Source organism: Dioszegia hungarica (assembly GCF_025882075.1).
Source record: "Dioszegia hungarica strain PDD-24b-2 chromosome Unknown MKK02contig_16, whole genome shotgun sequence".
NCBI classification, from domain to species: Eukaryota; Fungi; Basidiomycota; class Tremellomycetes; order Tremellales; family Bulleribasidiaceae; genus Dioszegia; species Dioszegia hungarica.
Genome location: NW_026515773.1, coordinates 2,056,273 through 2,077,195, shown reverse-complemented (window position 1 = coordinate 2,077,195; position 20,923 = coordinate 2,056,273). Strand labels below are relative to the sequence as shown.

The 20,923-nt window shown below is 56.7% G+C and overlaps 8 protein-coding genes across 8 annotated transcripts; 7 read left to right on the top strand and 1 right to left on the bottom strand.

The window, feature by feature from the left end:
• Window positions 1–192: 192 nt before the first annotated feature.
• MKK02DRAFT_28902 (glycoside hydrolase family 38 protein) lies at window positions 193–4,378 on the top strand (the record flags this gene model as incomplete). Its single annotated transcript, XM_053087666.1, has 18 exons — window positions 193–294; window positions 353–421; window positions 470–758; window positions 810–869; window positions 904–1,079; window positions 1,121–1,461; window positions 1,508–1,556; window positions 1,600–1,962; window positions 2,006–2,124; window positions 2,173–2,290; window positions 2,339–2,497; window positions 2,545–2,663; window positions 2,707–3,334; window positions 3,385–3,481; window positions 3,533–3,743; window positions 3,794–3,942; window positions 3,992–4,163; window positions 4,216–4,378. The coding sequence occupies 18 exons, from the start codon at window positions 193–195 to the stop codon at window positions 4,376–4,378; spliced, it is 3,384 nt and encodes a 1,127-aa protein (XP_052944024.1).
• Window positions 4,379–5,147: 769 nt separating this feature from the next.
• MKK02DRAFT_38920 (maltose permease MAL61) lies at window positions 5,148–7,158 on the top strand (the record flags this gene model as incomplete). Its single annotated transcript, XM_053090352.1, has 7 exons — window positions 5,148–5,372; window positions 5,415–5,631; window positions 5,680–5,826; window positions 5,876–6,031; window positions 6,077–6,687; window positions 6,746–6,847; window positions 6,895–7,158. The coding sequence occupies 7 exons, from the start codon at window positions 5,148–5,150 to the stop codon at window positions 7,156–7,158; spliced, it is 1,722 nt and encodes a 573-aa protein (XP_052944023.1).
• Window positions 7,159–7,414: 256 nt separating this feature from the next.
• On the bottom strand, window positions 7,415–9,467 carry MKK02DRAFT_34776 (WD40-repeat-containing domain protein; the record flags this gene model as incomplete). The annotated part of the gene is made up of 8 exons (XM_053089013.1): window positions 7,415–7,517; window positions 7,570–7,804; window positions 7,850–8,179; window positions 8,223–8,481; window positions 8,524–8,683; window positions 8,729–8,982; window positions 9,029–9,383; window positions 9,445–9,467. 8 exons carry the CDS (start codon window positions 9,465–9,467, stop codon window positions 7,415–7,417), a joined length of 1,719 nt encoding a protein of 572 aa, XP_052944022.1.
• Window positions 9,468–10,147: 680 nt separating this feature from the next.
• On the top strand, window positions 10,148–11,365 carry MKK02DRAFT_28899 (NADP-dependent oxidoreductase domain-containing protein; the record flags this gene model as incomplete). The annotated part of the gene is made up of 3 exons (XM_053087665.1): window positions 10,148–10,183; window positions 10,298–10,802; window positions 10,851–11,365. The coding sequence occupies 3 exons, from the start codon at window positions 10,148–10,150 to the stop codon at window positions 11,363–11,365; spliced, it is 1,056 nt and encodes a 351-aa protein (XP_052944021.1).
• A 316-nt stretch (window positions 11,366–11,681) lies between these two features.
• MKK02DRAFT_38917 (aldehyde dehydrogenase domain-containing protein) lies at window positions 11,682–13,541 on the top strand (the record flags this gene model as incomplete). The annotated part of the gene is made up of 7 exons (XM_053090351.1): window positions 11,682–11,716; window positions 11,779–11,844; window positions 11,907–12,185; window positions 12,235–12,378; window positions 12,424–12,928; window positions 12,972–13,175; window positions 13,227–13,541. 7 exons carry the CDS (start codon window positions 11,682–11,684, stop codon window positions 13,539–13,541), a joined length of 1,548 nt encoding a protein of 515 aa, XP_052944020.1.
• A 308-nt stretch (window positions 13,542–13,849) lies between these two features.
• MKK02DRAFT_38916 (putative ATP-binding cassette transporter) lies at window positions 13,850–16,883 on the top strand (the record flags this gene model as incomplete). Its single annotated transcript, XM_053090350.1, has 15 exons — window positions 13,850–13,952; window positions 14,015–14,379; window positions 14,496–14,573; window positions 14,630–14,763; window positions 14,829–14,966; window positions 15,019–15,044; window positions 15,098–15,243; window positions 15,317–15,509; window positions 15,556–15,625; window positions 15,671–15,928; window positions 15,980–16,071; window positions 16,123–16,320; window positions 16,379–16,471; window positions 16,519–16,700; window positions 16,746–16,883. 15 exons carry the CDS (start codon window positions 13,850–13,852, stop codon window positions 16,881–16,883), a joined length of 2,214 nt encoding a protein of 737 aa, XP_052944019.1.
• An 862-nt stretch (window positions 16,884–17,745) lies between these two features.
• MKK02DRAFT_38915 (thaumatin family-domain-containing protein) lies at window positions 17,746–19,391 on the top strand (the record flags this gene model as incomplete). The annotated part of the gene is made up of 9 exons (XM_053090349.1): window positions 17,746–18,053; window positions 18,106–18,137; window positions 18,195–18,251; window positions 18,317–18,511; window positions 18,571–18,656; window positions 18,717–18,727; window positions 18,790–19,094; window positions 19,139–19,303; window positions 19,354–19,391. The coding sequence occupies 9 exons, from the start codon at window positions 17,746–17,748 to the stop codon at window positions 19,389–19,391; spliced, it is 1,197 nt and encodes a 398-aa protein (XP_052944018.1).
• Window positions 19,392–19,834: 443 nt separating this feature from the next.
• On the top strand, window positions 19,835–20,884 carry MKK02DRAFT_38914 (uncharacterized protein; the record flags this gene model as incomplete). The annotated part of the gene is made up of 3 exons (XM_053090348.1): window positions 19,835–20,539; window positions 20,772–20,787; window positions 20,832–20,884. The coding sequence occupies 3 exons, from the start codon at window positions 19,835–19,837 to the stop codon at window positions 20,882–20,884; spliced, it is 774 nt and encodes a 257-aa protein (XP_052944017.1).
• Between the last annotated feature and the right edge of the window lie 39 nt (window positions 20,885–20,923).

The window sequence follows — 20,923 nt, the reverse complement described above, 5'->3', positions numbered from 1 at the left end:
CATCCGGGGTCGGATCAGCTGCTGCCCGCTGCGGGGGGTTTTCTCGGAGGGACAAAGAGATCAAGAGAACTTTTAGGAGGGCAACGCATGGTCCCATAATAGCTGCAAGGAGCAGATCAGCGAGATCAGCGGACTTCGGGCAACGGTGAGAACGTACCGAGCGGTGATGAGAATCCCCCGAACGGTCCAAAAATGTCCCGGCCCGTCCGGACCTCGGAGTTCCGGCGCCGGATGGGTTTAGCCGAGTTTACTCCGCCGGCCAGCAGCCATCAGATCAAAGCTCCCAACGTCGAGGTAGGCATTGCTTGACTTCACCTACTGCAGCATAGAGTAACTATCGCACACTGACAAGATGTGCGGAAACCATCCCGAGTATCCTCAGCGGACAGAGACGGTCAATCACCCGCTCCTGCCCAGAATCGTGAGCTACCTTCGGGTCCTGCCCGCTGCTCTTGACTGACACGTTCAGACTGACACCCGCTTGGACAGGTTCTTCACGGGCGCGTATGCATCGCAGCATCTCGACGAGTGTCTCGCTCGAGCGCGTTTCTCCGGTTCCCCGCACGTCAAGTTGACAGTCTGGTCGGCCCCAAATGGAGGCAAGCCGTCCTTCGATGAAGCTATCCGCAGCTTGAGCGAGGCAGAGGAGCAAGAGATTGGCGTTGGCTTTGTCTTTGGGCTCAGCTGGACGAACCACTGGGTCAAGTGCGAGCTGAGTATCCCGGAGGGCATGCGGAATACAGGGGAGCAGGTGATCTGTTAGTCGTTGTCGCCGAGCTGAAGCACTGGAGCTGGGGCTGACGCCTTAGTCGAGTTCGACCCGTCTTGCGAGGCAATGGTCTATAGCACTGATGGTACTCCTATACATGGTGCGTCCATGACGGCAACTATCGCTGACACCAGGCATCACTGGAGGTCCCAACACCATGAAGGATGGCTCGCCTGGAGAGCAAGAGGACAGGCGCGTTGAGCACATTATCCCAGCCAAGGCCGTCAAGGCGGGCAAGTATACCTGCTACGTCGAGGTCACCTGCAACGGGATGTTTGGTCTTGGGCCTTCTCGCTATCTGCATCCCGACGTGAGTGTATTCAGCTACCCTAAAACCGAGCTAATCATTAGGCCAACCGCACTTTCCCGCTCATCTCTGCCGATATTGTCCTCCCAAATCCCCACGCACGCGGTCTTCGCACCGACTTCCGCATCCTCGCGGAGGTGTCTCGTCACCCGTCCGCCAAGGCGACAGGTCTCGCTCAGAAGGCCCTCAAGGCATGTGACGACATTATGAATGCGTTCATTCGGGGCGAGGGACAGACGGCGGAAGAGCTGGACGAGGTGCTGCAGAGGTGTCGCAGGATCGGGTGGAAGGTTCTGGGGAAGCTTGGCAAGGAGGAGGTACAGTCACTGGCGGTCTGGAAGACGGAGAAGGATCGACCTGCAGAGATCTGGGCTATCGGACACTGGTGAGTACAGCTCGGGCAGACACGCTGGCCCTCCGCTAATGGACAGTCACATTGATACAGCTTGGCTCTGGCGGTATACCCATACTCAGCAGAAGGTGGGTCGACCTTCGCCGAATGGTGAAAGGTGCTGACGGTTAGATCGCTCGAAGCTGGACCTCTCAAGTCGACCTCATGGACCGCTTTCCCGGCCACCAGTTCGCCGCGTCCTCCGCCGTGCAGTACCACTGGCTCGAGACGCTCTACCCGAAAGCATTCGCTCGTGTTGCAGACTACGTCAAGAAGGGTCGCTTCCACGCCGTTGGCGGCGCTTGGCTCGAACATGACTGCATGATGCCATCGGGCGAGTCGCTTATCCGCCACTACCTCTACGGCCAGCGGTACTTCAAGGAGAAGTTTGGGGTGGTCTGCAGGGAAGCCTTCTTGCCGGATACGTTCGGGTATGCCAGTCAGCTTCCTCAGATCTTGCGGTCTGCTGGTTTGAACTACTTCTTCACGCAAAAGGTGCGCTTGTTTACCGCAATGCAGTGCCGAGCTGACTCTGTAGATCAGCTGGAACAATATCAACGTCTTCCCGTACAACACCTTCAACTGGGCCGGCATCGACGGGACTCAAGTCTTGGCTCACATGACCCCGGTGGATGGATATAACGGACAGTGCACCTTGTGAGCTATACGCACTGGAGCCAGACATATCTTGTGCTGATCCGACAGCGGCGAGATCATCAAGGGCATCCAGAACAACAAAAACTTGGGCGTGACCGACCAGTGCCTCTTCCTGTTCGGTAACGGGGATGGTGGAGGTGGACCCACCCCTGCCATGATCGATCGGGTCAGTACAACATCCTGAAGGACAAGTCTAGCACAAGCTGACAAGTAGCTCGAACGCCTTGACTCGCTCGCGCGGACCAACCCCGGCGTTCCCACCCTCAAGATCGGCAGCCCTATCGACTTCTTTGACGATCTCTGCAGGCAGAGTGAAGGCGGGAAGACCCTCCCGACATGGAGAGGGGAGCTGTACTTGGAGCTCCATCGCGGTGTGGGTCTTACCTCTATTCCTCGCATCAGCAAGAGCTTACGGAGTAGACCTACACCACCCAAGCCTGCATCAAAAAGGGAAACCGAGACATGGAGACGCTACTGCGGGACCTGGAGTATTTCGCTACACTGGCTTCGCTGGCTGCAGGGAGCTATGAGTACCCAACGTGAGCGCATTGCTCGTCATCAATGAGTCTAGCTGACGTGCAGAACGGAGATCCGCGAGATCTGGCAGGAGATGATGCTCGGCCAGTTCCACGACTGCCTCCCAGGTACCACCATCAAGGCCGTCGTGGAGGACAACCTCGAAATCTACTCGCGTCGCAGCGATCAGGCTCGCAAGCTTCTCGACTCTGCCTTGGCCGTCCTCCGCACTGGGGAGGAGGGTACCACTGTCATCGAGCCCCTCCGTCTGGCACGTGAGGAGGTCCACGAGTCGGCACCTGGGCAATACAAATGGCTCAGCACCAATGCATCCGGCCTCGGTGCGCTGTCGTCCCCCTCCGACCTTACTCTGCCCTCGGCCGCTTCAGACGGCAGCACCTACACCGTCTCCAACGCTCGGTACACGGTCACCCTTTCCTCCAAGCGCATCACGTCCATCTTCGACAAGCTCAACTCTCGCGAAATCATCGCTCCTGGAGTCGGAACCAGCTCGGCAGGGTTCATGATCTACGAAGACTATCCTCTTACATACGATGCCTGGGACGCAGAGATTTACCATCTCCAGATGGGCAAGGAGGTTGAGTTTGACAAGGTCGAAGTCAAGGAGGAGGGAGGCATGAGGGCTAGCCTGGTTGCTAGCGTGAACTTTGGGAAATCTTCCGCCAAACTCATTGTGAGTATCGTCTGACCATGGAGCAAGCTACGTGCTGGCTAATGTACAAGATCTCACTTGACGCCACCACGCCTAGTACTGTCGCATCCACGCCCATCCACGTCGTGGCCGAGATTGACTGGCGCGAGCAGCACCGCTTCCTCAAGTGTGAGTCAGCTCCCGCTCATTACTTCCTCACTGGCATGGCTGACATCGCAGTCGCCCTTCCCCTTGACATCCACTCGGCTTATGCAACCTACGGGACTCAATTCGGCGTGATTGAGCGCCCTACGCACCGGAACACCACCATTGACCAGGCCAAGTTTGAGGTCTGCGCTCATGGTTTCGCCGATCTCAGTGAGGCGGGCTATGGTGTGGCGATCGCTTGTCGGGACAAGTACGGCTACGCAGTAGAGGGAAATACCATGCGGTGAGTCCATCCGTAAGAGAGCCCCTACATTGACCGGGCTGACAGCTCAGACTGTCGCTGGTCCGCGCTCCCACTTCGCCCGATCCCGAAACAGACCAAGGTTACCACTCTATCCCCTTCGCGATCATGCCCCACGCTCGTCATGTCGCAGAGAGCGATATCGTTCAGCAGACTTTGCGATACACCAACCAGCCGTACAGTGAGTACCTGCCTCTATCTCGATCAATGGGATTGCTAACGATGTGCAGTCCTTCCTGGGTCATACTCTCTCCCCACAGTCACCGTTTCTGGCGACGCTAGCTCAGGTATCGTTGTCGAGACTATCAAGCGCGGAGAGGACGATGAGGCGACAGGCACTAAGACGGTGCTGTTGCGGCTGTACGAGAGCAAGGGCGGTCGTGCGAGAGGCGTGTTGAATCTGTACGTGTGGCTCGTGCCCTATGGGTTTCGGGCAGAAAGCTGACTATCTCAGTGCGGACTTCAAGGTGAAAGAGGCGGAATGGGCGAACGTCCTGGAGCAGACACTGGAGGGTGACGAAGGCAAGTGCGAGGTGACTGAGAGTCAAGGAGCCTGGTCGGTTGCATTGGACATGCGGTCCTTCGAGATCAGGACGTTGCGGCTGGTCGTAGAGTAAAATTAGACGGTAGATCTAGATGTAACGCGAATTCGTCATCTCAATCTGTTGGCTGAGGGAGATCGCAATTCTCATATCCCCAACGACAGTGAGGCAAGCGGGGTCCTTCAACCAGTTAGCTTCGACAGGCGGCTGGGAACGGGCGGTCCGACCGCCATACTCGGCAGCAGATCTGCATCCGCATTCCTCTTATCGCCAAAAGTTTTCCGAGCCGTAAAGCTCAGCCTTTCTCTGCGAAGTTTCTCCCAAGTATCATTTTCACGTCGTCTTCGCTCGTAGCAGTCCAGCTGTACACGGTCGTCGCCCCGCCGGAGTCTCCGGGACATCGACCGGGTGCTCCAGAGGGCCCCGGCCTCTATCGGCGCCGGATGTTTCACTGGGCGTGGGTGGCAGAAGAGAGCAAGGCGAATTGCCAAGTCTGCCAAGCAGGGATCTCGTACGGCGATCTCAATCTTTCCTAATCTTTCCCTTGCCTTCCCCTTCTTCCTCCAGGCACGTCTCTACCAACTTGCCCAAGCAACATCATATCTCCGGCTATTTCTCCGACCATGCAGCGCAACAGCATGAAGAGAGGAGAAGAGAGTACCGGTCGCGCTCGACCGAAAAATCCCGCCAAGAGCTAGCCGCACCGGACCTCTACCGGTACTGATAGGACTGCCTGAAGCCTGCCCATACTTATATACTCTCATTCATCTTCACTCCACCCTTCTTCCCCAACACTTGCCCCGCGGCCCCAATCTACCCCACTTGTCCTCCTCGCACACTCACCATGGATCTCTCAGAGAAAGGACGCGCCGCCCCTCAATACGAGGTCCGCGATGCCATCAACGACAAGGAGTACCGCGAGTCGGATCTCATCGAGGCCGCTATCGCTACCGGCGAGGAGGAGACCAAGCTCAGCCTTCGCGTCCTCTTCCGCACCCACGGCAAGGCTGCCATGTGGTCAATGTTGCTGAGTCTTGCGCTGGTCATGGAGGGCATGGATGTCGGACTAGTACGTTGTCGCTTCTGGCCTAGTACTATAGCTGATCATCAGGTCAACAACTTCTTTGGCCAGCAAGCCTACGTTGACCGGTTCGGTTTCTGGGACGCGGCGACACAGAAGAAGTACATCCCCGCCGACTGGCAAGCCGCCATCAACAACGGTCAGCAGATCGGCGCCATCGCTGGTCTGCTCCTCAACGGCTGGGCGCAGTCCAAATTTGGGTCTAGGAAGATGTACATGTTGGCCATGGCCATGCTGGCTGCCTGCAGTGAGTCGCTTCAGACTATCTGCGGACATAATCATCGCTGACAATTAGTCTTCGTCCTCGTCTTTGCGCAAAACCTCCCCATGCTCATGATCGGAAACATGCTCTGTGGTGTCCCATGGGGTGTCTTCCAGACCCTCACCACTGCCTACGCTGCCGAGATCTGTCCCGTCGCTATGCGCGGATACCTCACGTCCTGTACGTTTCTTGGTCCTCTCTCATTCTCAGATCCCGCTTACATTTGCAGGGGTCTCCATGTGCTGGGGAACCGGCTCTTTCCTCGCCGCTCTCGTCCTCCGCGCCTGCCTCGGCCTCCCCGGTGACTGGGCATGGAAGGTTCCCTACATGCTCCAGTGGCTCTGGCCCGTCCCCCTCTTCTTTGTCGGCTACTTTGCACCTGAGAGTGAGTAGCCTCTTCTTCGCGACATGAGCATCTGCTGATGTGCAGGCCCGTGGTGGCTGGTCCGGATGGAGCGCTACGAAGACGCCGAGATCGCCCTCACTCGCCTCGCCGCCAAGGACCACTACACTCCGCTCATGATGCAACAGCAACTCGCCCTCATGAAGCACACAAACGAGCGCCAGAAGGTCGACGCCCAATCCGTCTCGTACATGGACTGCTTCCGAGGCGTCAACCTCCGCCGGACAGAGATCGCTTGCATCGTCTTCGCCATCCAGGTGTGGTCCGGTCAGGGTATCTGCGCGTACGCTACCGTCTTCCTCCGGAACGCTGGGATGGCCGAGACCATGGCTTTCAACTACTCGATGGCCATCCAGTCTACCAACATCTTCGCAACTGGTATCGCCATCTTCCTGATCGGACGGTACGGACGCCGCTTCTTCTACCTTTATGGTCTCTCCTCCATCACTATCTGGCAGCTCGTCATCGGTATCGTCGGCGTCATCCCCAACCTCGGCAGCTCTACGTCAATTGCTGTCGCTGCCATGATGATCCTCATCAACCTGTCTTTCAAGCTCTCACTTGGCCCCGCTTGCTACACCATCATTTCCGAGATCCCCAACACCCGTATTCGTGCCCACACCATCGTGCTCGCTCGGGTGAGTCCCTCGTCTTGCATGCCAGTAGATATGAGATCATCGCTGATATTCGATTTAGTCCACATACATTATCTCGAATGTCATCTGCGGTCAGCTCATCCCTCGTATGCTCAACGCCGCAACGGCTGCCGCTCCCGGTAACTGGGGCTGGGGTGCCAAGGTTCGTCTGCATATCTCTACCAGTCAAAATAACGCTGACACCTCCAGTGCGGTTGGTTCTGGGTCGCCACCTGTATCCTCTCCCTCACCTACACCTTCTTCCGCATCCCCGAGACCCGCAACCGAACCTTCCTCGAACTCGACTACATGTTCCACCAGCGTGTCCCGGCGAGGCAGTTCAGGCGGTACGAGGTCGACATGTCTGCTCTGGCTGGCGCGAACGACGAGCGCCGCCCTTCCGCTACAGAGTTGGTGGATGAGAAGAAGGTCGATGTGGAGCAGCTCGAAGTGGCGCCTGCTCTGGCCAAGTAGATGGGGCGGTCATCAAGTGTGCATGAGTATCTTGGCGGAGGATCTGTAGGGTCATTGTTGGTATCATAGGTGTATGCAGTATTTGGAAGTTTATGAATGGGTCAGCATGTCTCTCTGCGCAACGGGCATTGTCCTCATTAGCGAGCTAAGCTGCGAGTAAGATCAGGGGCAAGTTGGGCTCAGACGTCGTTCAGACGGCCTTTCGTCAGTAGCGGATCATTAGAGCTGGACAAGGCCGAGACCAAGACTGAAGATATCATTGCGCGGACCATAGCTGTATCTTTCCACTTGTATTCCCTCCAACAACATGATCGACACGATTAGGATGACTCGCAGTCACAGCAGGCACAGCAGTCACGCTGTCGATCAGCTCATGCCCGAATCTGCCAATGAAATGAGAGGTAGACTCACGCATCAGTCCATAATGAGACAATCTTCTCCCCGTTTCCACTGATCACGTCCAGACTCCGCTTCATATTGCCTACGGTGAAGTGTGGGGCATAGTCCATGTTCTGAGACCATTGAGCGCGAAGGATGGTGAGCCATCGGCCGGTCTGACAGTTGTGCGGGATGGAGCGCGCGGGCTTGAAGGTTTTGGGGTCGAGGGGTTGATCAGGCTGGAGGGAGGCCGGATCGAGGTTCCATACTACGCTATCAGTCGGATCTTGACTGCGAAGATGAGGCGACCTACCTCTCAATTTGTCATCGTAACTCGTGGTCAAGACCCTTCTCCCCCAAGGATCCCAGTAGGCCGCGGAACAGCTCTTCCCATGCTGCCAACTCGCCCTTAGCAACCCTTTCCCTTTGTTCGACTCCATATGGCTAACAATCCTATCGTTGGGAATGCTGAAAGTCGGCTGAGTGTTGACGTGCTCGGCTGTATCAGATTTGGAGTCTGCAGGAGGATCAGGGAGAGCGAGATTGTCGACAGTGCGAGGCGTGAGAGAGGAGAGATGACGGGTATCCCATATACGGAGATGCTGGTCGTTGCCCGCGGTGACGATAAGATGAGGCATGAGAGCTGATCGTCAGCTTGATCAGCGGTTCTGCTTGGAAAGACTTACGATTAATGCTGAGACCTCCCAATTTGGCCGCTCTTTCCCCCGACACTACCCATCTCCTTCGTCCACCCAGCTTGCCCTCCCGAAAGTCGGCGTGGCTGATCCCGCCATTCTTGTCCGCTATCCACGCCTGATTTCCGTCTGGGGCGAGATCAAAGTGTGTGATGAGCATGTCCTCGTCGGGCATTGAGAAGAGCTCGCGGGAGATGCAGTCAGAGAAGGAGATTGCGCGGAGGGAGCAGTCATACGAGGCAGTGTATAGCTGAAGGTCAGCTAAGATGCGGTTGGCGGGCTGACGGCTCACCTTCGACCCATCGACTGGGCCTATCTTCATGCTGGTGATGCTGTTCCTCGCGTGTGCTTGGACTCTCCATATCCTCCCTTCGAACCCGCCTTCTGCGTCTGAGGCCGAATCGTCCTCTTCGGCTTTGGTGCTCTCTGCTGCTGGACCGAGTGCGTCCCATCTGTCCGTAAGCCATACTCTGTGACCAACATGCGACGGAACTTACATTCCCACTGTCCCTTGCTTGTCTCCGACACACACGATACACTTGCTCGGCTCGGGATGCACGAGCATACTAAAGACCCGTTCGGTCGTCACCTTGGCGCTGGCTCTGAGTTGCATGTTCTTAAACTGGGACTTGAGCCGAGCGAGCTCATGGTCGTTCTGCGAAGGCTCGGCATAGGCGTCTTTGTCCGTAGTGTCTTCGTTGGGGAACCGGCGAGGTGCCGGCGTAGCAGCGACACCCTTGAGGAAGGTTTCCTGTTGATCAGCTGCGTCTTCCCCAGGTCTGCTGTGCTTAACTCACCAGATCCGCCTTCTCTGCATCTTTCGCATCTTCCAGCATTTCCCCCAGAGGCATCACCTGATCTCGCGTCTTGCGGTTGATCACTCGCAATACCTCCCTCTCCTTTTCCTCCTCATCCGCTCGAGCCTGTAACACCTCCGCGGTCGCGTCGATCCCGGCTATCCGTCCACTCCGCCTTCGGGGTCCCTCCTCGGTCTTTGCAGGCGCCGACTTGCGCTTCTTGGAATTCCCACTCGCGGGTTTGGCTATTGCCTTGGGCTTTGCAATGCCTAGTGCTGCAGCACCTCCACCTTCGAAACCGAGCGAATCGAGGAGCGCGCGATTCTCGGCGATGATTTTTTGGCGTTCAAGCTCACTATATGTCAGTCCGCCCATGTATCGAGGCGTAGCGAATGTCGCGCTCCGGTACTACTCACTAGTCGTTGTCCTCGTCGTCCATGCTGGCTAGGGTTCACAAGCTGTAAATGTAGAGGAAGGGCGTAAATACAGGCGCGTCCGATCTTTCGTCGCGTGAAATTCGCGTCAGATCTCCGAAAGGGGCCCCGCAATGAACACCACCCCTTCAGATCGTTGAAGTCCGCTCGCGATCTATACAAGCGAGGCGCGAGCGTCGCATTCTGATGGCAAGTACGCTCTCTATCGACAGTTCTAGCCTACACTGACGACCGGGACCCACATGATGGGTAGATCGCCTGGTGCGGCAGTGTGGCACCTCTGTCTTGTCCAGCTTCCTTCTGATTGTGCCTTCTCGAGCTAATTTCGATTGCACCATTCGCTTATAGCCAGGCGCCCATGCGTGGAGCTCGACCCCGCCCACTGTCTGGTCCTATCTCGAGTCCGCCCACGGCCTCATCCTCCCCAGTTTCCAGCGGCCAGCTCCCTGCTTTTTGCCCTCCACATTCCTCAGAGCTCAGGCCCAGGGCCTCCACCTTTACCTCCACCTCGGCAATATCCGAAGTGGAGCCGGCGATATCTCCGGGCCGAGCCCATGCAGCGAGGTCCGAGGAGCAGCAGCACAAATAGAGCACCTCATCCTTCTATCTCTTTCCCATATTTGTTCACCTGACCCCACTACTCACTACTGTCCTGCCTTCTGTCTATACCAACGCGAACCCAGATATGCCTTACACACCGCTCGAGTCCGGCAAGAAGAGGGTATGTCTACGCTGCCCGCTCGGCGTGTATCATTGAGGCCCCTTCGCCCCCATCGCTCCTTCTTATCCTCTTTCTCCTAGATTTTACCTCTAGGTAGGCCAAGCTGACACTCAGGTCATCCTCGGTCTCATGACCTTTGGCCCCGACAAGGAAGCCGGTGCCCGTATCACCGACCTCGAGGAGTTCAGGTCTATCTTGGATGTCTTCCAGGCCCAAGGCTACGGCGAGGTGGACACTGCCAATGCCTACGTCGGGACCAAGCAGCAGGCGTTCACCAAGGAGGCGGGATGGCAGGAGCGGGGCCTCAGGCTGGCAACCAAGTTCTACCCCAATCCCCAGACCGGCGGGCACGATGCTGCCAACATCCGGAAGCGGTGCGAGGAGAACCTGGAGAGGCTCGGGTCCAAGTCGACCGACATTTTCTACCTCCACGCGGCGGACCGGAACACCAACTTTGCCGAGACGCTCGGGGAGTGTGACAAGCTCCACAAGGAGGGCAAGTTCAAGCAGCTCGGCGTGAGCAATTTTGCGTCGTTCGAGGTGGCAGAGGCGGTCATGATCTGTACGGAGAGGGGATGGGTCAGGCCGACCATCTACCAGGGGATGTACAACGCTATCAGTAAGCCCAGCCTCATATACTCGTACGTCAACTCGCGCTCATCCCCAGCCCGCAACCTTGACATCGAGACCATCACCGCTTGCCACCGGTACGGTATCGACGTCGTCGTCTACAACCCCCTCGCCGGTGGTCTCTTCTCTGGCAAAATCAAGTCCAAGGACCAGAACCCGGAGGACGAGAACTCTCGGTTCGGAGCCAAGTCGGCCACCAGCGAGAACTACCGCAAGCGTTACTTCCGGGACACAACCTTTGACGCCTTAGCCATGGTGGAGAAGGTTGCGGAGAAACACAATCTCACCCTTCTCGAGATCGCCCTCCGTTGGGTGATGCACCACTCGGCGCTCAACGTGGCCAAGGATGGCGGGGATGGGATCATCATCGGTGTCAGCAGTAAGGCGCAGCTGGAGAGCAATCTGAAGGATCTGGAGAAGGGGCCGCTGCCGGAGGAAGTGGTGCAGGTGCTGGACGAGGCGTGGATCCACACCAAGGCGCTCAGCCCGCCGTACTGGCACGGCGAGCTCAAGTATGGGTACGACACCCAGAAGGCTTTATTCGGCAAGTAGGAAAAGAAGCTACGTCGAAGAGGAGAGGATTTTTGTGCGAGTAAGGTGGAAGGGACGGTGGGGGTGGGGAGTCGAGGCGAAAAGGGCTGCTTTGTAGTGCAGTTGATCGACTATGATAAAGGGATCTTGTTGCTAGCACAGTATCCATATGTCAGTACTAGCATTCGAAGCCTGGACTCAGCGCGGTACCTAGCGGGACAGATTCTTTGAGTTGACGTCTTCACGGTTGGGATCTCTTTGATATCTCGGCCGGCTTGAACCAGCCCGGTCAGCTCCAACTCTGCTTTCTACATGTCTCATCCAATTTCTATACATCATGCAATCCGCTCCGCCTCCCGCATACCCTCGAGGGTTCGTCTATCCAGACATACCAGGGCTTGGGCCCATGCTCGAAGTCTGTTGACGAATGCTAGATCGACCCATGCCGAGGTTGATGTCCCGACTCTCGGTCGGGTCGAACTGCCTGTTGGCCTCTTCATGTATGTGCTCTATCTTTGCCCTTGGCCTCATCGCTTCCTCGATGACATAGCTGATGATATAGAGACAACACCTGGAGACCTGCATCCACCGGCTCTACCTTCTCAACCGTCAACCCCGCAACGGGCGAATCTCTCCTCAGTATCGCGCATGCCTCATCGGAAGATGTCGATGCTGCGGTCAAGAGTGCTCGTCTGGCATTTAAGACGACATGGGGGAACAATGTACATGCCGCGGAACGAGGGGCAGCGTTGAACAGGCTGGCGGATCTGATGGAGAGGGACAAGGACAGGCTCGCCGCTGTGGAGAGCTTGAACTCGGGCAAGGGGATCCGGATGGCTCGGTGAGTCCTCGTCGATCCTGTCCATAGTCTGCATGAGCTGACTAAGCAGAGACTCTGATGTGGCCGACTCTATCGGTTGCTTGCGATACTACGCCGGTTTAGCGGACAAGTTTCATGGTCAGACTATACCGCACTATGGGACCGAGAAGTTTGTCTATACGGTGCACCAACCCATTGGGGTCTGCGGACAGATGTAAGCTTATAAGTCACGCCTGCGAGGGTAAAGCTGACTTCTCAGTATCCCTTGGAATTATCCCCTCCTGATGTGGGCGTGGAAAGTCGCGCCCGCTCTCGCTGCCGGCTGCTGTGTCATTATGAAGCCATCCGAGCTCACCCCTCTCACCGCCCTCATGCTCTGCGACCTCGCAAAAGAAGCCGGTATCCCCTCAGGCGTAATGTCCACCCTGCCGGGACTCGGCTCCACCACAGGCGACGCCATAGCACGTCATATGGACATCGACAAGATCGCATTTACAGGCTCAGTCGTCACCGGCCGCAAGATCAGTGTCGCTGCTGCGGAGAGCAACCTCAAGAAGGTCACACTGGAGCTGGGCGGGAAGAGCCCGATTATGGTGTTTGACTCGGCGCACGTGGAGAAGGCGGCGGACTGGACGGCGATGGGGATATGGTTCAATTCGGGGCAGGATTGTTGCGCGGGAAGCAGGGTATATGTCCAAGATGGAGTGTATGAGGAGTTTGCGGCGGCGCTGAAGAAGCGAGCGGAGGCGACAGGGATCGGCATGGTGAGCTTAATGTCAGCTGTTCATGTGCTGTGCTTATGTCCAGCCATCAGACGATAAGACCTCGTTCGGACCGCTCATCTCGGAGGTACAACGGGACAAGGTCATGACATACATTGAAGGTGGGAAGGAGCAGGGTGCGCGCGTCGTCACGGGTGGAAAGCGCTGGGCAAAATCTGATGGTGGGTTCTGGGTGGAACCGACGATTCTGGCGGACGTGCACGACGAGATGACCTGTGTCAAAGAAGAGGTGAGCCTTCCTGTCCCGTTCCGCTGCTGGAGGGGTTGTGCTGATTTGCAGATTTTCGGCCCAGTCATCGCTCTGTCCCGTTTTACCTCCGAGTCTGAGGCCCTCGAACGCGCAAACTCAACAACCTACGGTCTCGCCGCAGCCGTCTTCACACGTGACACCCAGCAGGCCATGCGGATGTCGGCCGCTCTTGATGCGGGAACAGTATGGGTCAATCAGTACGCCCTTATACATCCTGGTGCTCCGTTCGGGGGCTTCAAGCAGAGCGGGGTTGGGCGGGAACTGGGGACGTATGGGCTCGAAGCGTATACCCAGGTCAAGGCGGTACATCATAATTTGAGCCAGACCGTGGAGTGGCCACTCTAACTAAGGGGTGTATCTGGTGTAGGCGATGTATACTGTCCGAGTCTGGAGCGCGCTGAGGTCTTGATCGTACAGGCAGGCTCACCGAAGTCCACATGTACTGAGGTCAAGCAGAAGCATAGCCCGTGCGTTCGTATCATCGGCGTCATCGTCGATCAGGCCTCCACCAAAATTCGGCCTACTTTTCAGCCTACTTTACATCTGTGCCTACCAGCTGTCATCCTTTGAGCCTGCCCAGGCCGCTCGGCTTTGAATTAGCCCCGAGTCGACCGCCTGAACTTATTATGGCGAACTTCAAGGCAAGCTCCGCGATGAGTGTCGTTGGCCTGGCAAGTTGCCGGGTCAATTCTACCACGTTCCCCCGCTTGCTTTCCCCTCCAACGACATCTCAGGCGAGAATATCGGGCCCATTAGGTATGCGAAGCATCAGGATCTGAAAGAGCGGTCTCGATAGTAGGTCGTAGCTGATGTATAAGGGTTCTCGCGGTATCGATCCCGGCATGACCTATCCCCTTCTCATCCTCAATCCTGCCGTCCCTCATCTTCGACATCCGCCCTCTCACCCCGCCGACTAACATCCTCACGAACGATACCTAGCGCCTTCTTTCGCTCCAACTCCTCTTCGTCAGGCTCGTCGGTGTCGAAGAAGAGCATCGCCGAGGAGGCACACCCCTCGTCCACGCTCTATTCCACCCCAAATCCGCCTCGGTCGATCATCGACCGCATCACGTCGACCTTTGCGCTCTCGGACAAGGCGCAAGATACAGGTGGGAGTAGTGTGAAGAAGCTGGTACAGCTAGCGAAGCCGGAAGGGAGGCAGCTGGGTATCGCTGTTGGACTGGTGAGTTCAGTTGAATGTCGAAGGGGACATCTTCTGGGCTTGACCGGAGCGGACGGGAAGCTGGCGATGTCGCGGAGTGGATCTTCGTTACGTTGACCAGGTGCTGATGGCAATAGCTAGTGGTATCGAGCGGTGTATCGATGCTTGTACCCCTGACTGTCGGAAAGCTGATAGATTTCTTCTCGACTGGTGGTGTAAGTCTTGCCTGTCCTACTCTTCTACCTCTCCAGAACCACTACTGACACTTCAGACCACCTTCCTCGGTCTCTCTTTCCCCGTTGCAGCTGCATTTCTGGCACTGACGTTCTGCGTCGGGGCGGCATGCAATGCTGGACGATCAATAATCATGCGTTTGTGTGGGCAGAGGATCATCGCTCGAGTCAGGTGAGCTTCTTATCGCTGCTAGGGTTTGGGTGAACCCTTGATAAGGACACGCGCTGACCAGCCAGAAATCAAGCATACCTTTCAGCCCTGCGTCAGGAGCCCGAATTTGCTGATCGAAGCGCTGGCGATATCGTCTCTCGCTTGAGCGTTGACACCAGCATCCTGGGTGACAGTGTGACTAGCAACTTGAGCGATGGTCTGAGGTGAGCTAGTCGTTTCTTGGCGGCCATGCCGATCCACAGCTGACTTCCTCAGGGCACTCATCTCGGCTACTGTTGGTGGTAGGCTGCCCCCACCTATGCTGGTTCGAATGTGTCCATGAGCTGACCAACAGTTGCGGCGATGTTCTGGATATCTAGCAAGCTCACACTTGTGATGCTCTGCGTTGTACCACCAATCTCAATCGGAGCTGTCTTTTACGGACGGTATCTGAGGAAGTTGTCGAATCTCACCCAAGAGGCTATTGGGGACATGTCAAAGGTGAGCTAGATCCTCCGGTTAGAGCGCGGCTACTTCTTTGGATCTGGTACGAACATGCGAGCTGATGAGTTAGACCGCCGAGGAGAAGCTCAACGCGTTCAAGACGGTTACCGCGTACAACTCTCAAATCACCGAAGGGAGGGTGTTCTCCGCCAAAGTGAACGAGGTGTTTGGATTGGCGAAGAAGGAGGCGTACATGTCGGGCATATTCTGGGGGATGAGCGGGCTGACGGGGAACTTGGCCATGCTATGCTTATTGGGTTACGGTAAGTCGAGTAGTCCATAAGATGGGAGAATGGCTAGCTGATCTAGCGGGTGGACATCTCGTTTCGCACGGCGAGATCACTGTTGGTGATCTGACCTCGCTGCTCATGTACAGCGCGTAAGTCTATATTTCTGATGTAACAGACTCTAGCTAAAACATCAGTTACGTCGGCGGCTCCGTGTCTGGCTTGACCGGCTTCTTTACCGGCCTGATGAAGGGCGTCGGCGCAGGCGGGCGCGTGTTTTGGCTCCTCGACCGTCAATCCGCGATCCCTCTCGGTGTTGGCCAGAAGGTTCCTCTTTCTCGGAATGGCGCGATCCGATTCCAGGATGTCAAGTTCACCTATCCTAGTCGAAAAGAAGTGGAAGTCTTGAAAGGGGTGACATTCGAGATCAAGCCGGGGACCTGTGTGGCTCTAGTGTGAGCTGCTTGCGTCAATGCCAATACCGGGGAGTCAGCTGACGGTCTCAGCGGATCAAGCGGCAGCGGCAAGACTAGCGTCCAGCAGCTAATCAGCCGATTCTATGACCCCACTGGTGGATCTGTCGAGTTCGACACTGACGGTCAGCATCACATCATGTCTCTCCGCTCGTGTCCTGAGCTAAATCTCTCAGATATCCGTTCTTTCGATGTCGAGTCATGGAGAGACCGCATTGGCATAGTCTTCCAAGACCCCATACTATTCGCCGGATCAGTCCACGACAATATCGCATATGGCTCACCGAACGCTACACGTAGGGAGGTAGAGGAGGCAGCGAGGCAGGCAAATTGCGAGTTTATCTGGGACCTGCCGCAGGGCTTTGACACTCAAAGTAAGTCCTTACATCTCTGCATCTGACTTCCTGTGAGGATCAGAGCTTATCGTATCAGTTGGAAAAGCCAGCCTATCTGGCGGCCAACGTCAGCGCATCAGCATCGCCCGTGCTTTGGTCAAGAAGCCTTCCATACTGCTCATGGACGAAGGTGATTTTGGTCTTTGATCAGTACGGAGGAGCAAGCTGACACCTCAGCTACATCTGCGCTCGACTCTGCTTCCGAGACCGCTGTCAATCGAGCCATCGACGCTATCGTTCGAGATCAGAACATAACAGTTATCCTCGCTGCCCATCGATTATCGACAATTGCTCAAGCTGAGCATGTCATCGTGCTGGAAGGTGGGGTAGTATCTGAACAGGGGTCGTATGCCATCCTGGTGAGCCCTTTCGCTCTGTCGAGATGGTCTAAGCTGACAATGCAGTCAAGAAGAGAAGGAAGTCGGTTCCGGACTTTGATGGCTGCTCAGCTCTTGCTCGAGCAGTCGGGCGATAAGAGGCGAGAAGCCTCAGTGGCTTCGGCCAGGGAGAAGGAAAGGATCGAGCTCGCCAATGCCGCATAATGCGCGGCCGGGGCTGGAAGCAAAATCTAAGGGTGTATCTACATCTCAGCATATGCACATGTGCAGACTAGCTTTAGGGAGAGCACGACATCCGCGGTCGGTGGGGCAGTAGTGAGTGACATCCCCCTTGGCCATCACCTCTAGCCAGTTAGTTTGAGGGTCTCGACTGAATCTGCACAGGCACTAGGTCGCGAGCTATGGCTATCAAGCAAAGCTGTCCACCCTGACATCGGCTCCGGTCGGAACCGGCAGATGAAGAACCCCTTACGGCCCACATGCGCCCTCACGTTTCACCTTGTTTCATCTCCTTTGATCTACACTAACCAAGTCTGTCCGTCGTCAGGCAAAGGCAGCCCCCCCAAATTGTCACCTGGTGACGATCACTGACCCCCTTTTACCACTCCTGCGGTACCTTTTGTACCCTTGATCGACGCCCAGACCACTTGAGAAGCACACTGAACCCTGCGCGGGAAGCTTTCGTGACCTCCTTTGTGCGACCTCAAGGCACAAAGAACATAGATTGACCCTGTGAGTGATCGGCAAGGACGGAACGGGTGCCTTGAATTCGGTAAGATGACAGAAAGGGGGTCGCCGTGAATTCGGGATCGACGTGCTTCTTCTTGGGTATAGTGTTCTGGGCCAGACTGATCTCCTGATTGTCCTATAAGATACGGCACCGGTGGGATCCTGCATCTCCTACGCCCAACTCTTTTCTTCCCAGCTACTGTTCTGGGCTATTTCAGCCACTTACGCTCATTTCACCCACGTTCTTTGTTTCTACATCTCCAAGTCCCACTTCGTCCGATCCACCTCCACCCCTACACCCTATCGCGTTCCACCATCCACGAACGGAGCATCGGCGATGCTATCCCTCACTCTACTCCTTTTGCTCCTCGTCCCCGCACCCGCCCTCGGCCGCAAGATCACCGTAACGAACCGCTGCCCCTCGACCGTCTGGCCCGCGCTCCTGACGCCCAGCGACATTGGCTCGCCAATCCCCTCACACCCTGCCGGCTGGGAGCTGCCCAGCGGGGACTCGACAAGCTTTGATGTCGCGCCAAATTGGACTGCTGGGCGGATCTGGGCGCGGACGGGGTGTGTAAACCAAGGTGGACAGCTGAGGTGTCTAACTGGTCAGTGCGAACCGAAGTCAGCGGGAAGTCTGGAGTGGTGAGTCATCAGAGGAGGGATAGAGTGGTGCATTCCTGAGCTGATAATTCAGTTCTGGTGGAGGAGAGGCGCCAGCGACGCTGGGTGTGTCCACTTCGTCTCGCATCGACTGCAATTGTGGGATAATAGCTGATGCTTCAGCTGAGTTTACCCTCGCACCAAACGGACAGGACAACTACGACATCTCCCTCGTCGACGGTATGTCCTTCCTCTGCAGCTTCGTCCAGCACAGTCATTCTACCTGCGTACAAGCTGATATGCAGGCTTCAACGTCCCCATGATCATCCTTCCCACAGCGCCGGACTGCCCAAAGCCCGACTGTCCTGTCAATATCAACGCCAAGTGTCCCGGCGTGCTGCGAACCGGTCTCGACCAGAATGGCGCGAATTTGGGCTGTGTGTCGAGCTGCATCAGAGGGTTCGGACAGGAGAAGTTTGGAAACAGGGCTTGCTGCAGCGGTACGTCACGTATCCTTATCTCCAGCGAAACACTGGCTGGTTCGAAGCTTACATACCAGGCGGCTACAACGATCCTGCGCTCTGCGCGATCTGCGGTGTAGACTTCTACAATGTCTTCAAGGTCCACTGTCCCAATGCTTATGCTGTGAGCCAGATCTGATTGTATACTAGGGCCATGATCTTAGCGATTTGAGCTGACTTACAGTACGCCTACGAGTAAGCTCAACGTTTCGCTTGGTATGCGTGCACATATAATAGGCTGTAAGCTGACCCCTCAGTGAGAAGTCTGGCTCTGCCCTCTTCACCTGCCCTTCCTCCTCATCCTCCGACTACGAGATCGTCTTCTGCCCCGGTGGCTCAGACTACATCGGCCCTAAATCCGCTTCTGTCGAATATGACAACGATCGCGCCGCTTGCGCCAACAAGGTCAATAGCGGACCTCAGCAGTTCGCTGTGGGACCCAGTCCGACCCAGGGCGCCAGTATTGGCGATATCAAGTACACGGCTGGAGCGGGCGGAGGAGGTCCCGCTCCCAGCGCGGGCAAGTCGGTCCCACCTGGGGGCACGTCGAGTGCCGCAGAAGGTACGCCCTTGGTCATTCCACCATCGGTGGCAGCTGCGGCGGAGACAATCACAACGCGGAGGCAGCAGGGAGGTGGAGGAGGGAGACCCACGGGGACTACGACACGGCGAGGAGGCAGGCCGCGACCTTCGGGGACGGGCGGTGTGATCGGGCAGCAGCTGCAGGCAGCGGCGGTGGGTCCGAATGCGGGGAAGAAGGTCTGCGTAAAGGTCAGTCTCACAAGGAACGTGATGAGAGTATATGATCTGATACAGTACAGCCGGTAAAGCGCGGGTCACGCAGGGTCTGAGGGGATGACGAGGAGGGGTGATAGGTGTTGAGGGGGAACCAGGCGGGCTGATGTTGGACATCTAACGGGACTCGGACCGTGTTTTCCACATAGATCTCTTCGCAAAGCAATATGAATCCTATATCAAGCAATCGCGCTCAGCTACATCGCCTCTAGCTAAGCAGGCCTCGGCGCCTGTACAGGGCACTTGACCCTTCGCATCTCGAACAGCTGAAAGACCGCTCGTTTCTCAAAACTCGGATCCGAAGTTGATTGAGAACTAAAAGACAGAACTTGGCAACTCCACTCCTGGTCACTCAATCAACCTTCACTTCGCGACGTGCTACAAGCTCAAGGAAAGGCGAGAAGGAGAATAGTCTGCGAAGACGTACCAGCTGGAAGCGGTCAGTCTCCACTCATGCCTCAGGGCAGTAGCTTGTATCCTCTCGCTGACTACAATAGCAGATCTGCGATGTCTTTCGACTCGGACTCAGAGGATGAACTCCCGTCCAACTTACGCCTGTCTGATGACTACACCCTCACGGAACGGATCGGCTACCCAAGCTGGGAAATTCGCGTCAGGCTCCTCTTGATCACTCACGGCCTCCTAAAGCACATCACCAAAACCCCCTCCGAGATCGAAACCTCGTTAGAGACCGCCAATCCTCCCTCCTCCCCTTCATCCTCCTCCCCTCCCAGCCCCTCCCACGCCCGTATCGCACTAGCGGCCGCTCGGAGACGTCTCGAGCACGAGCGCTACATCGTCTGCTCGGTGCTCTACTTCGGCCTTTCGAAGAACTACCAAGCTTCGCTCCCATGGGGTCTGCTGAAGTGGAGCGATCCGCAACCCAAGGCCCTCTACGACCACATCAAGGCCACGTACGGCGCCAACGTCGGCTCGGGCCCCGAGTACACCCGTCTCTGGGCCGAGGTGCTCAGCAACGACCTCATCATCCGTGATCCGGAGGACCCGCTGCCCAAGCTGGCCATCATGGAGCGGAAATGGGGCCAGATCCTCATGTCGGTTCCGAGCGACGAGGTGCGGCAGTACGTGCTGGGCCTCGCCCCGCACGCTATCCTGCGGAACCTGCCAGAGTCTCTAGCAGGGGTGAGAATAAATTTGATGTTACGGGAAAAGCTGGACTTTGTTGAGATGTTGGAGGCGATCAAGGGGACCGTGAGCTTTATGCAGTCTAGGGCGCTTTCGAGGCCGAAGGCCGCGGCGGCTGCAGGGGCAGGTGGGAAGGGAGGAGAGGGAGGGATGTGGTGCATCCATCACAAGTCCAAGACACACGACACCATCGACTGCCGGAATAAAGGACATCGAGCTCGGAATCGCGCTTGAGACACGTCCTCACAGATACTCCGGTTCGACCGCGGAGGCGTAGCAGCTGCGCTGCACCAAACAGGCCAGCCTCATGATGGGTGAGTCTTTCCTTCTGCTCTACAAGCACCAGCTGATCTGTCAGACATCGCTATCCTCCCCAAGGCTGCGTCAGCAAGCAGGCCAGGCTCTCACTAGTTACCGACTGCGCAATACGGGATTCACCACATGCATTAC